Raw genomic sequence first — 15,352 nt, 5'->3', positions numbered from 1 at the left:
GCCTTGACACTCTGCGAGTACTGCTCAGCGATAGCCTAAACATTGGTGCATTATCAATGCTTTTAATGGGGCAGCTATGAAGAAAGTTCTGGCTCCCAGCCAGAGCCAGTGTGCAATAGAAGCTACTTCTTTGGGCTCTGCTTTATCCTGCTTTTCACCCTTCTGATACGTATTTCCAATAGCAGTGTTCATTCTTTGCACTTGCAAATTCACTTAATGATTTTAAATTTTTTCTGCACTATCAAACCCAAAGGTCTGACAAGTTTACATGCTGTTTTACCCTTTGAAAGAGTTGCTTTTCCTGGGCCTAAGTACTGATTTAGCTTAGGTTTCTGTAACAGGCCTTTCATCCTGCTGTCAAATAACTGGGCTGTAGACTAATTCTCACAAAGCAGAGGCAGTCAGCACACGTTAGTAATAGGCAGGCAGAACAGTGAATGCTTTACTCAGAGATATTTGAACTTGCTTTATTTCGGTCCCACAAAGCAGCTCTATGTCAGAAAGGGCAAGGCAGTATTTTTTACTCTTTACCTTCTCTTCCCATTTCTGTTAGAGTTGAATAAACTGAGTATAAATTTTGCTCCTAATGCCAAAATGCCCAAAATTGCCCCCTAAGAGACTCCCAGCCTAAAGTTTATATACATTTGGGAATGAAGCAGCTATGTAACTGGAAGAAATAGTGTTTTTATGTACCTTCTTCATATTTATAATCATTGGTGACATCTACACGATCATCTCTACCAACTGCCTTTGTGCTGATGAATTGTCCAATTGTGGTAGACTTAGAGAATATTAAAGTTTTTTTTCCAGTTGCGGGGTCATAATTCCAGTACATACAGTCTGCATTCACTTCTGCAAATACAAATGGGCAGTCGTAGTCCAGATCTACATCTCCTTCTTTGATGGCATTCCGTGAGGCAGGACCACACTGATAAATTCCTATGTCATCAAGAAAAACATAATTTAGACCTAATCAACTCTTTGACAGTAAGCAGATTACTAGACAGGTATTTATCAATGACTCCTGAATTACCCAGTACTGTTGTCCCATTCTAGCCCTTTCATCCTCATAGACCCTCATACCAGACCAATCATCAATGTATCTTGTGTTTATTCTGAAGGTACACTTGATTTATTTTATATTGTCCTTTGATTTTAAATAGCTCTGGATACCTACATTGGAAATATAGGAATTGCTTCAAAAGACTGCTCCTACAAGTCTAGTTTGTTTCTTGCCATCCACAGATGATCTGAGGCTTTTCTAATGCGATAGAGAAAGTATTCTTTTCTGCCATTTTATTTCTAAGCAGGATAAGAAATTACTTTTATAATGGTTTCACTTTTTTTTTTTTTCTTCTCTCTGAAAGCAACTGACTTTATAATTCTTCATCATTATTCCTGAAATAAAATCTGTGTACCTCCACTTTCTTCTTGGGGAGTTGCATCCAGAACTTGCCATCCACTGTATGAAGGGCCCAAGTCACTGCGGGAAAACCAACTTTCATTCCATACATGGAAATTCCTACATGCAAGAATGAACAAAGTAAGGTACTAATATGTGTTTCTGAATTCCTGTTCTCATCCATAAATCAGCCAGCTTAGTTAAATGTATTAAATGCCTTAATTTGCATAGGTTCTTATCTGAGACTGACCACTTCCACTGTGATCCTGACTATATTAACTATATAGGAGCTGAAAACTGCATTGTGGAACAGACAAAAATGTTCAATGGCAGAAAGCAAATTTGTAAAATTATACAAAATGTCTTGAGCCTGTTTTTCTCCAAAAGTCTGAGCATATGCACTTCCTTATTTTTAGCTGTTTTCCTTATAGCACAATGCTACAGTTATATAATCACTTATATTTAGAATGGGTCCAGAACAAGCAGGGGAGTAAATGAGGCAAAATGTGAGGAACCGCACCTGTTCTTTGCTGAATACAAGCTTCTTTGAATTGCATGTGATGCTTAATAGTGGCAATAATTACATTTTTTTTAGTGATATCTTTTGCAGTGAAAATAAAAAAAAAAGGCAGGGAAGCAGGTTCTGTTGAACTTTTATAGTTTAATGTGAACTGGTTTTGAAGAATAGTTCCAAACTAAGTCAAGTCCCACTGTTTGATATTTCGAGTGTAATATCACAAATTTTCAGTCATCTGTGGCATCATAACTGTAACTTTGCCTGCCCTGGCTTCAATTAGCTGTTGTAACTCATGTCGCAATTCTCTAACGGAGAAAGCCTGAAAACACCAAGTTTTGTAGTATTATTTTATAGTATTTTTTTATTGATCCTTGGTGTGTGCAGTTGTTTTTAAGGCAATTTTTAAGAAGGTAACAAAGCATTTTTCATTACGATCTGTACTCTGCACCTGAAAACTCTATAGGCATCGATAGGTCCTGCTATTGTAATGCCTTACCATATGCTGTCAGCAGTCCTGTCCAAATGATTTCCAGAAGCATCGTAAAACTCATCTACACGCAGATTTCTATCTGCATCGTGGGCAGAGCTGAAGTTTGTAATTGTACGAGTGGGAATCCCCAGACATCTAAGCACTAAAGAGCGAATTAGAAAAACATACTCAGAAAGCAGCATTTCTGGAATATGAAGTTTCATATAACATACTAATGTCTTGAAAGACTTTCATGTAGGAAGTAGTATTAGTGCTTCTTTTAACAGAATCTGTGCAGTGTCCGTTATGTCCCTTTGTACTCAGCGCTCGTGAGGCTGCACCTTGAATACTGTGTTCAGTTTTGGGCCTCTCATTACAAGAAGGACATTGAGCTGCTAGAGCATGTCCAAAGAAGAGCAACGAAGCTGCTGAAGGGCCTGGAGAACAAGTCTTATGAGAAGCGGCTGAGGGGACTGGGGTTGTTTAGTCTGGAGAAGAGGAGGCTGAAGGGAGACCTTATCACCCTCTACAACCACCTGAAAGGAGGTTGTAGCGAGGTGGAGGTTGGTCTCTTCTCCCCAGTAACTAGTGATAGGACAAGAGGAAATGGCCTCAAGTTGTGCCAGGGGAGTTTCAGGTTGGATATTAGGAAGAAGTTCTTCGCTGTTAGAGTCATTGAGCATTGGAACAGGCTCCCCAGGGAGGTGATGGACTCACCATCCCTGCAGGTGTTCAAAAAACATTTAGACGTGGTGTTTCGAGACATGGTTTAGTGGGCATGGTGGTGTTGGGTAGAAGGTTGGATTTGATGATCTTTGAGGTCTCTTCCAACCATAACAATTCTATGATTCTATGATTCTATTTGCATGGCATAAAACATACCTGTAGTCAATACTGCTGCAAAAACCCAACACTGTCCATATCTAACAGGTTTGAATCCTGATTTCTTCCAGTTTTGCAGGATTTCACCACTTCCAGTCCAGCTGCTTGGACTTTTCCCACCCTCATAATTTCCACTCCAGTTTCCTAGCAGCACTCCTTGGTCATCATTGGCATTGACCTGTAAAAATATTCACTAAATTTACGATGAGATAAATTAAGAGTCTACAACGGATGTAGTAGCAGAAGGAGAAAAGCCTTGAATGACATTTTAGTGGACAAAAATCAGTGCTTCAGGCAGCTGGCCTTCAGGAAGAAGCCTTATGTTTTTAGGAAAATGAAATATGTGTCCTCTCAAGAAATGGAAATCACTGTTTCTCCCACCCAAGTACAGTAGCACCAGGTAAGGCAAACACTAGTTTTCAGTGAACTTTCCCGACATGAGGTGGCAACTTTACCACTCTATGACTGAATGGCATCATTAAAATGTATCCTGCAGCTAAGCTTTTAGAACGTGCCTGGATCATGATGTAGTGAGCCTTCAGCAAATTCACGTTAAATTAGGGGAAGTGGCTGACACAACAAATGGGGCACAGTCACCTTGAAAATCTTGGGTACTGTGTCAATAGAAACCTCAAGGAAGAAAAGGTGTAGATTTCAGAACCTGGGGTAGAATAGCCCCATGCCTTGGTACAGGGTGGGAAGCAGCTGACTAAGTGGCAGCCCATCTGAAGGGGGCCTAGGAGTTAAAGCAAACGCCAGATTGAATTTGAGCCAACAGTTCTCTCGCATCATAAAGGGAAAGCCCATGCTACTCTACACTGGGAAAAGTGTGACCAGGCGATTGAGGGAAGCTGTTAACCTCCTTTAATTATCCCTAGTGAAGCTGTGCCAGGAATCCAGTTTCGGGTCCCTCAGTTCCAAGGGGATGTTGACACACTGAAGAGGGCCCAAGAGGGAGGGCTACCAAGATGGTCAGGGGCCCTGGAACACACAATCTACAAGAAACTGAGAGCACTGGGCTAGTTCAGTCTGATTAAGAAAGGGATAAGGGGAATGTAATAGCAGCTTACAACTACTTGAATGGAACACACTTAAGTTGTCAGAGTCCAAATTTCTCTGTTCTGGCAGCTTATATAACAGGCAACAGCAGAAAGTTGTAGCTTGGGAAAATCATATTTGACATAAGAGAAAAATTCCTCACTAAGAGGGTGGTGCAGCTCTGAACTGGTGACCCAGAGAGGCCATGAAACCTCCATCATTGGAGATTTTCAAGGCAGCCTGACAAATCCATGGCTGAGCTGATATAGTACCACCGTAGTTCCACTTCAAATGGGAGGTTGGACTAAAGACCTCCAAGGGACTGATCCCTCAACATACCACCCTGTGTCTTACCCTTCCGGTTTGACTACTGAATATCAAAGTGATGAGTATCAGAAATACAACAGATAAACCTAGCAGGCTCAGATCGGATGACCACCTAGGTGTTTCTCTGGCCCACATTTCTGGTGCACACAAACAGTGGCCTAAAATTTTATAAGTGTGTTCATACTTACTTTCACTAATTACTTTAAAAGAACAATTCAGTTAGTAATTTGGACTTTTTGAACATGTCGCTTACCATTGCACTGAGAACGCGGCCCAGATATTTGGGGTCATTTCGGTGAGATACATCTGTGGCAGGATCCTGACGATAGTTTAAGCTTCGATCCAGCATGGAAAGGCAAATATTGAGAATATCTCCTTGAAACTATGTTAGAGCAATAAGTTAGTGTTTTGGAAACACAGATTACTCTACTAAAAATCAGGAGAAGTAGAGCCATGTAAGTGTTTAATGTGTTTTTTTAATCACTGAATGACGTGCTGCAGCTCAGCCAGGAATTACCATATAAAAACGCGGCCTCAACAAACTCTGAATATTAAAACTCAAAGAGCTTTTCAAAACTTGGAATCTGTGGAGTTAAGGCAGGGACTTTGCCTCTCAGCATTGCTACAGTACTTTACTACCCAGCAGACATCAAGGTTTCTGCTAGCTGCACCTCTGAGTCCTATCATTGACTAGTCAATTACAAATCCTCATATTAATCAGTATAACAGGGCTTGGCATGAGTTCTGATTTCAATACCAGACTCTGGCTCCTCAGAGGTGTATGTGATGAACTGGAAAAGGCAAACAATCCCTGTTCACCCAGTTCATGTGAAAACCAGAGCACGAAACACTGGTGTTTCTTGTGCTGCATTTACCTGGCCAAAGTTCCATCCAAAGCTGTTGATATGATTTTTGTTGCCTGCAAAAATGATGCCAAACTCTTCTAGCACATATTCCTCACACTCAGCCTTGTTAGGCATGAACACATCATCACCTGAAAAGCCAAAACAGAGGTATATACAAAGCAAAATAAAACAAAACCTCAGAAACCTTGGTCTCCGTCAATAAGAACGCTTGCAGATATCCACCCTTTGCTGTTCTTGCTGTTATAAACAGATCGTGAAACTCAGGATTTCCTATAATTAGGGAAAAGAGTTGGGGGGGGGGAGTGTCTGAGTGAAGACAGAGGAATGACACTGTCAGATCTAGGAGAAGGTGGCAGCTGGTAGATATTTTCTTGGTTCTATAGAGACCAAACACACTCTTCTAAACTTGTGCAGAAGTAGGGAAGCTCTGGCAAAAGCAGAACTTAATATTTTAGGGTAAGGAGCTCTCTAGTAAATACATGAATCAGAGCTGATTTTATGTACCAGAAGGTCCTAAGAAACTGTTAAACCCTTTCGTTTTCTCACTGATACATTATGTGGTGAATATTCAGCCCCCGTATTAAAGAACTATAGATCAAATTGAAAAACTGCAAATATTAATGAAGCTGCAAGCAACTTAGTTCTTTCAGGGAAATTCACCGTGTTCATACCTGAAGACCAAGGGTTAAAGAGCAAAACAAAAGTGCCAAGGCTTGCTGGAGAGGAGCTGCCACTTGAAGTACTCTGAACACTCAGCTTGTAACGTCCAATGACAGCATTAGGTGGGCTGGAAATGGAGATGCTTACAGAGTTGGAACTGGTAGACTGTAGAACTGCACTCCAGGTCTCCTTGCTCGCTGTGCTGGAGATACCAAATGTGGCCTGGGTTTTAGCCAGCTTTGAGGGTTTTGGACCTTTTAAGGAAAATAAACAACAATTTTTTCCCCAGCTTGCTGAAACAGAGATTTAGTCATCAACAAACTCAGCAGGGATGTAACCCTCCCCTCAGATGAATTTGTGCCATATGTTGGAAACTGAAGGAAGCTATCACTGCTAGCTGAGATGGGAGTAATAGAACAAACGCTCAAACAGTTCCATGGCTATGTGAACCATCATGCTGGCTCAGAAGTATTATCTTGCTGCCCTATAGTGTCTATCAGGCCAAAAGAATGTGACGAGGCAGCATCACTCTCTGTAAAAGAAGTTGGGAGTCATACCTGTTTCTGCGATGAACGTTAAGTTTTGCTCAGGCTGTTCTGTTCCATTGAAGGTGACAATGAAAGCCTGTCCTCTCCTCACAATCAATTCTTTGCTAGAAAATTTATTTGTATGGTGATCTCTTGCATTTTCTTTCAGGTGCCAGTTGGTACTTGGCTGCATTGCAGCTATGAAAAAGTAAGAAGAGCAATAAAACTTGAGGGTACATCCAAGGAGGAAGGAGGACAGTCACAGTTTATAAGGAGGAAGAAGCACAGACACACTGTCAAGAATTGCATGTTACTTTCTCCAAGTAACTAGTACCCATGTGAGGTTTCCACCAAAACCAGAAGTAATTTATTTGGGAGGTGAGGGGAGAGAGAGGGAGAGAGACTGTGCCTTGCATAGACTGTTAGAGATTATCTGCCTGATTACATATAGAAGGATTAGTATATCTGGTACTAAAGAAGAATCAGAAAGGCATCTAAGAGGAGAGAACCCTGAGAGAATTCAATACTTGTTAGTTACTTGGATAAAGAATCTGGCTGAACTTAGCTTATTCTTTCAAGGTGTCATCCATTCCAAGACATGGTGTTATACTAACAGAGGCACAGCCTTGCTGCCTCTGAATAAGAAATAAAGAAACCTGACTGAACTGAGAAACACTTCTGCATTGTAAACCATGACATGTGGTCTCTAGCCCCATTTATGTGTCATGTCCCTCTGATATAACTGACAAATGCTATCTGTCGGAAGCACCTAACAGCAAAATGTTGATGGACACTGGGCTGCCATTTGGAGTGGGAGAGATGGCAGAATTGGAGAGAGAACACTACTAAAATAATGTATGTGAAATAGTATGTTGCAGAAGGCTCTTGCATGTGAACTATGGCTTCAATCAGAGGCCAAAGAATAAGCATCTGAGACTGGTTTGACTCTGACATCATCAGAGACTATGGAGGGTTCTCTAGTAGAAGATAGCTCAATGGTTTAAATGAAGCACAGAAGAAAAAGAGGTGTGGTTTTTTTTCCTCAGGGCACTGTGCGCTTTTAAAAGATATTTTTATTTACAGCATGTTCTTAAGTTTATGCAGTTTAGGCAAGCCTTGAAGTAACTACATTAGTAGTCTTAGCAATATAGTCACAGTTCAAATGGGGGGGGAAATGCGATTTTTTTACAGTATCGAGGCGAGCAGCACATACTTTGATTTTTCAGGAATGTACCTACTTTAAAAAAAAAGACATCTTCAAAAAATTAGCAATGAAGTACATCTATTGTAGAACAAACTGAGGGGTGGGGGAGATGTGTCTTTAGAAAGGCAGGAGTTATCTGGCAAGATAGGAAAAGCCATTTATAATAATTATTAAACTGGTCAATTTGCATATGTATAAATATTAGCATGTAAGCAAAAAACCACCCACTGCAACAAACCAACCACCAAAAAAAAAAATCCCTGAAATTTTTGTATCCTTTCTGCCTTAACTGCCGGTTTCAACCTTTTCTGCTCATTGTAGCCTCCCTCAGCCTTTGCAATGATACCCTCTTCAAGTTCTGCTTTGCTTCTTTCTCTTATGTCAAATTTGTCAGTCTCTCATTTGCACTTGTCTGACAACTTCAAATAGCTGCAGCCTTTCCCTTCCTTCCTATTTGCAAAATACAATATTTTTACATCAGACAATATTCCTGTTCTCCCAAATCTCATTCTGATAAGATTGCTTTTCGCATGTGCACAATAAGTGAAAAAAATGCAATTCCCGTGAAAATCCTTCTCCTAATTCTTGATGGAAGAATTTTCTCTTCCTTTTTTTTTTTTCTTGGATCAAAACTCGTTAGAGAAGTTGTGATCTTTCAATGTCCATTACAGAACTGAATATGAGGTATGGATGTAAGAAAGTAACAAGCAGAGCATCACAGAAGGGACTTCCTCTTTGCTCACCTTGGCCCATATCTGATCAATACGTCCTGTATAAGCAGCTTCTGGAGCTTTCCTCTGAATGGCCTCCTCTACTTCTGTTGCATCAAGGAATGGCTGGTGCCTTTCACTTCTTTAAGAGTCTAGGTGTAAAGTTGCCTGTTTGCAATATTTCCTGTGAGGGTGGAGCTTGAACAATTTTCTTTGCTCCCCAGCCTTTATCTGACCAATGGGGCTTGAGGATTAATTTTTCATTCATTTTTCACTTTCTCAGTCCCCACATCCTGATCTCATTTCCTTGCAACCTAACATCTGAAGCTTGGACAATATTTATTCCTAACAGTCTGGCCACTTGTGAAGAGTTTCTTAATGTATTTAAATTTGTAAGAGTGTCAGCATTAAGTTGCTTTTCTTTCTGTTACAATGATAAAATTATAGAAATAGCGTAACTCCTCCTTGTACCACATTGTTTTTAATTTGGAATACTTCATGAGCAATGTTTACAGTGACTTTTTCTTTAAATTAATTCACTGAATCCATTGTTCTCCTGGAGCTGCTTCTTTTTTTTTTTTTTTTTTTTTTTTTTTTTTCCCACTGCATTGTGGTAATTGCAAAACAATGAGCAAGGTATTGCCTTTGCCCCAGATTTCATCAGGCCAAATTTAAAGAACAAATTTTTCATTTATCACATAATTATGGTTTAACAATGTTAAATAGACAAGCACTCCATGTTATATTTGCATGACACACCATAGAGATGATAGGTAAGTACATTTGGGAGTTGTGATAAATCAATGACCATTGTTTTCAGCTGGTACACTACTATTTTTTCGATAGGATATCTCTGAACATGCAACTGGCAATGCCAATTTATGCACAAAAATCTTCCGCTTAATTTCAAGGAAAATGATTTTTGCTTATGTTTTGCAGATGGCTCTACTTTCTGTCAAGAAAGAGAGAGACTAATTCTGATACTTTTATGAAATGACCTGTAAAATTTGACGTACTCAATGCAGTCTTAAGGACACCTGTGAGTGATACCTGTTATGCTGGACTGGGCACAGCTATACGCCTTCCCAAATGCAGAGTTTTAGTTGTCTGGACTTAGTATTCAGCAGCCCAAATTGTTCTATTTTCAGGTTTGGATCGTGTTTGGAAGTTCTAGAATTGGAACTTGCTCAACCCATTTCACATACAGATATATTTTATTCATATTTCCTATAAAAAGGTGTTATTAGAAGAAAGAGTTTTTAACTGGGTATAATTCAGACTGCTGCTTTGAATCTCCACTCATTAATAATATTTAATCTTAAGAGGGACCATAGTTTTATCACATGCAAAACCCAATTGTGATTTTAAAATAAGTCTTCAATTTGGAAATTTAAAATTTCTTAGAATTTGATTTTAAAATGTTAAGTCCAGACTTTAGAGGTTTCAGAAGCTATGTTCTCCTACCCAAACTTTTAAATTCTCTTAAATGACACACTAACAATTTTCAGAATAAATTTGCTTTAAGGTTTCAGTCTATCCTTGGATACACAGCAAACCGTTTCTCTTTGACAGAAAGATTAGTTACTGTTGAGAAAAAAAAAAAAAAAGGTCGATGATTATTCACCAAATAGCTGCCGTTGCTTGATTGGTCACGTTTCACCTTTTTTTGTGCGACAGTAATAGTGTGCTGGATATCATTGTCCTATAGGTCAATGGCATAATTGCTTTTGGTATTTGATGGTATGACAATATGGTTATAAACAGCGTGTTCCAAAGAACAGATACAGGCCATTTATTCTGGAAGACAGTATGTCAAGGAGAACAAGTTGAGTCTGTTCCATCAGCTTCTAGTGTTTATTCCCAGCTCTGGCTAACTTTCCTTGTAGGCCACTCGTGTGCTCTGTTTGTGAAACAGATGAACGATACATACTGGACCTTTGGATTAAAGATACGGGCAAAGGTTGAGAATGAGGGTTGAATTAATGAGAAATAATAACAATAGTCAGAATACTAGTCAAACAGAATGCATCTGACCGAGGCAGCTTCCTGTAAGCCAAGTGGTATTTGCAGAGCTTCTATGGTGGCTGTAAATGTAAGGATTGCACAGCTAGGTGCTTCAAACTGGTGGACAGCAAGAGATGATTCTTTTGGTCCTCAGGAAATGAAAGCTGTAAGCCATGTTAGTATTTTGTTTCATGTACCCACAATAAGCTATATTAGAATCATCTTTTGCAAAATGGTTCAGTCATATAACTCATGATATCCTTTTCCAGTGATACCCAGATTTCTTCCCTCACTCCAGTAACTATGTTAAAGAAATGAATATATAGGAGGAAGAGTTCAGCACTAAACAGTGAAGGACATCTTTTGTAATAGACTAATTCCCCTCAGAATTACTTTCTCTCTTCTGTGTTGTCGTTCTCTTCCCCATCAACTCTGTATGAATCCGCTGTGACACCTGAATTCTATTAAATGTCACCTATTATTAATTGTGCCTTTGTTTCAGGATGGGAAGTCAGTCCCTAGAATAGCCTATCTGCTCCTTTATTCTTTCTGAGCACAGCTCTTCCTTGCATACCTCTAAGCACTATGCTGCAACCATATGCCCATGACTCACTGGGGACCACCTCAGTTTGACTGAGAAGTTTGCACTATTCTGTCTGCCCTCACACTCCCTTGTTGGATAATTAAGCAAGGAATTTAATCAGCAAAACCCACTCCTGCTATCCTAAATACAGGAAGTCAAGTGGTTTTCTACAGCTATACTGTATTTGTGAACCACACTAGGGAGATACCTGCGCCCCTAGAACAGTGGTATGGAATGACTTGCATCAGCACGTTTCAGGACTAGAACTCCCGATGTAGACTGGTCAAGTCCATATGGAAAAGCATTTGGCCGAGTTCTCTTCTGGGACCTGAATGTTGTCCAAGACATAGTTCTTATTTTCTGTCCTCTTCTTCCATTCACAATGCCTCAAATAGCAGGGGCATTGTGAATGGAAGCTTGCAGCCTAGTGCAGCCTGAAGCCTTCCTGAAGCTTTCCTGAAGTTCTGCAATAGTGACACTTTGAAGGTAGCCGACCTTGGCACAGTGAGCTCCCATATTGTCTATGTAAAGTAGGTGACCCTGTTAGCTGGGCTCAGATCTTCTCTTGGGATCTTGGCTCATTCCAGATGAGATGCCTTATTCCAGAAGAGAGACTGACAGTGACATAGTAGTAACATGTACTAATATGTGAACTTCAAAACCTACCGTGGAACCAGTACACAGGAATAAGCCACAATGACAGTGCGCAGACTGGGATGAACCTATGCTTGGCTCCCCAGGCAGCTTCCACATAGTCACACACAACCTGTTATTTAAAGCCTATTATATTTAAATGTATTTCACTACCTCTCCCACTTATGCACACATCTCTTCCATTGGAATGGAGTAACAACGTTATTTGGAAGTTTTAACTTCCAGCTACTGCTGTGCACTCATCAGCAAAGAATAGCTTTTTGCAGGCTCCCATGACTAAGTTGCTCTGCTCATTTCTACTAAGAATCCAACATATTGTCCCACTCTGCAGGCAAGTGCTCTTAATTCTAATACACAAACAAGATGCTTGCAGGTGTGACTTGCCTTAGTTGTAACGATGCTGAAGCTTAAAGTGATAGAACAGAAGCTGAGATGATTATTTTGAGTGTGAGACTGTGAAACAAATTGCTCAATCCTTAGTAGCAGTAGTGTTCTGCAGACTATCAGAACCCTTAAAAAAAAGATCATACCATCAAATTTATAGGATCTTTTTAGGTGCTTTTCCCTTTTCTTTATGCACCACCTTCTGGATTCTGTTAAAGTAGATCCATTAGAGATTGGTCCATGGATGCATAAAAAGTTCTGGGGAAAAAATTGTGTGTATTTGCAGGATGTGTGTGTCAGGGGGGTGGGAGGAGTAGGGCGGGGGAGGGGAGTGGGGTAAAAACAGTTACGTGCACGCACACACACACCTGCACGCAGACCCTCACAGTTTTTTTACATTAAAATTCTGTGTGGCACTGTGAGGAGCATTCCTGGGCACTTTTGACATCTCTAACTGAACTTGGGCTTGGATATTTCTTGGGCCCTGGATATTTCACAAGCAAGTGCTGACCATGATCAGCAAATACCAGTTCGTTCGTTAAGTGCTGCTCTTGCTTCTTGCATTTTGTGCAATGAGAAAATTGTGGTTAAGAAGGATAGACTGGTGTATGACACTTAAAGAGGAAGTTTTTAGGGATTGCCTTGCTAAAATGTCTTGGCTAAGTTATTGGCAAATTGTTGCTTAAAAGGAAGTGTTACAATGCAGAAACAATTAGTTTGTGGGTTTTTTCCCCCTCATTGCTGTAGGTGAAGGTTTTTACTGTCCACTTTACTGCATAGTTCTTTTGTTAAAAAGAAGGATTTTTCTACTCAGTCCAATCTTTCGCCTATCAAATTGTGTTTTGGCATTTATTTAAGCTCTGCTCAGTGGAGGAGATTTATGAGAGAATCAATAGCCTTATGCCCATCGTATGCACCTGATTCCCTCCCAGCTTTTGTTCTGCTCTTAAACAGGTAAATATTTAGATGGTACTGCACTTGGCAGATGCATTGAGACAGTCACTAAGCACCATCAGGCCCGGCAAATAGCAGATGCTGTTGAGGGATGCTAGCACAAGTAGATTGGGTCAATAACATGAATTGCTTCAAATAATAGTATATGGATGAATGCTTCTGGATAAGAGTTTGTGCAAGCACTTCTCCTAAAACTGTGAGAATGAGGTAACCGTGCCTCTTTTAACCTCCATGACATTAAAGGGCAACGTTCACAAACTAAGACACAGGAAGTTTCATCAGAATATGAGGAAGAACTTCTATACTTTGAGGGTGACAGAGCACTGGAACAGGCTGCCCAGAGAGGTTGTGGGGTCTCCTTCCCTGGACATACTCAAAACCCACCTGGACGTTCCTGTGCAACTTGCTGTAGGTGAACCTGCTTCGGCAGGGGGGTTGGACTAGATGATCTCCAAAGGTCCCTTCCAACCCCAACGATTCTGTGATTCTGTGAAAACAATGCCTGTTGTTTCTGCTCTCAAACCTCTGTTCTGTGGATGGTTGTTTTTTATTAATTTCCTGAGCTTTTCAAGCCTATGTCACATAAACCCAGCACAGCATGAGCTCTATGCCTAGAAGAGGTAAAGTGGCATCATCTGCGTTCAGGCCTCAGCAAGTCAGGCCTAAGTGAGAACACGGCCAACCTTGCTAAAGTGTATTGATTTATTAACTTTCCTCCTAAGACCTCACTGCTGGACATCTACTTGCTTTGTCTGTATTTTAAAGTGCCTTTCATACTAATTTTAACAGATAGTTAAAATGGCATTGCAGTTTGCTGACTCTGCATGTGCAGGAAGGAATCTAGCCCATAGTCTATTCATGGCACAAATATTCCCATTAACACAAGATTTATTCATAACTGAACTGCTCTCTGATTCATTAAGTTTCATGCTAAAAGATAGTTTGCAGTTTGCCATAACTTCTTCTGCTCTATTTGCAGTTTTATAATACTTAACTCCAATATGGTAATGGATGGATTATCTTATTTTCCTTATTTGTGTCTTTTGGAAAATTCAGGAAAGAAAAATGCTGAAACAACCTATTAATAATCTCAAATGTAGTGTACTCCAACAATTCAGAGCCCTTTACAAAACATAACCCCACAGAGAAAGCTAACATATGGTACATTATTCAGTTGCCCATTCCTTATGCACAAAGAGACTGTTTGTTTGTCTGTTTGTTTTGACTTACCAGCCATGCTTCCTTACTCGTCTGTATTTCTGTGAGCAACTGTAGGCCTGTACGATAAGACTTCAAGCTCTGGTTGTGTGGCAGCATTTATAGAGAAAACTTCAGGCCTCTCCTTATGTTCAAACCAATTATAATTCACATTAGGTGGGTGAGGCAGGTAAGTCATACCAGTGGGCATGGGCATGTAAACTTCCTAGTGACCATATATTAGCTCATGGGTTTTAACACATTGCACTTACGCAATTCAGGCTATTTATCCAGAGGGTTGACTGAGATGCTTAGAAAAGTAGAGCGTTTAATTGCATACCTGGAATCCAGAATTTCACATACAATGATGTGTCACTCAGGAAGGGATATTTTTTGAGTCAGTATGAATTATTATCTTTCCCCCAGTATGATCCACAGATGAGTATTCATGCAATAAAAGTATATATTCATAATAAAATTCATAGGGTTCCCTCCCTATGAGTGTACTCACAAGTCTAGAAAAAACCCCCAAAATTTTCATTTACCTCCTGAGTCCTTTTTTGGGGATCACCACAGTAATGCCTTTGTGTCAGCCTCTCCTTAGAGACTGTGAATTATACTAATGGCATTAATGCTGTAAATGTAAGTTACTATTAACTTGACAAACCGTTGAATGCTGAATAGCTCTGAGGAGTAGATCTCAAGTGGTAACTCTCCCTGCACAAAGAGAAACTTCATCCTCATAAAACAAAATGCTCATTTTGTAGCAGGTACAACTATAATTTGTGCTTCTGTGGTGGCTACTCATCTAGTTTTTTGCTATAAAGACACAACAATAAATGTTAAAATACCTTGATCTGCACATGCAGGACATTTTATAGATATAAAGAAAATGAATTTGTTAGCATGGCCTCACAATATTTCTTTTTTCAGGCTAATTCTTCATTTTTTGTATCAGCCCTCTAGCAATTTGA

The 15,352-nt window shown here is 40.0% G+C and overlaps 1 protein-coding gene across 1 annotated transcript in view; it reads right to left on the bottom strand.

The window, feature by feature from the left end:
* Positions 1-8,721, bottom strand: part of TGM3 (transglutaminase 3) — a 13,718-nt gene extending 4,997 nt beyond the window's left edge. Inside the window, exons 1-9 of the mRNA XM_009701100.1 lie at positions 8,636-8,721; positions 6,719-6,886; positions 6,173-6,415; positions 5,511-5,629; positions 4,889-5,017; positions 3,271-3,448; positions 2,416-2,551; positions 1,419-1,522; positions 694-939 (exon numbers count right to left, since the gene is read on the bottom strand). Coding sequence (XP_009699402.1) covers positions 694-939; positions 1,419-1,522; positions 2,416-2,551; positions 3,271-3,448; positions 4,889-5,017; positions 5,511-5,629; positions 6,173-6,415; positions 6,719-6,886; positions 8,636-8,645 — 1,333 coding nt within the window. The 5' untranslated portion in view covers positions 8,646-8,721. The remainder of the gene's footprint in view (positions 1-693; positions 940-1,418; positions 1,523-2,415; positions 2,552-3,270; positions 3,449-4,888; positions 5,018-5,510; positions 5,630-6,172; positions 6,416-6,718; positions 6,887-8,635) is intronic.
* Between the last annotated feature and the right edge of the window lie 6,631 nt (positions 8,722-15,352).

The sequence above is a fragment of the Cariama cristata genome, unplaced genomic scaffold (genome assembly GCF_000690535.1).
Source record: "Cariama cristata isolate BGI_N322 unplaced genomic scaffold, ASM69053v1 scaffold4675, whole genome shotgun sequence".
NCBI lineage: Eukaryota > Metazoa > Chordata > Aves > Cariamiformes > Cariamidae > Cariama > Cariama cristata.
Note: the sequence above shows the minus strand (reverse complement) of the source record. Positions and strands in the feature narration are given on the sequence as shown.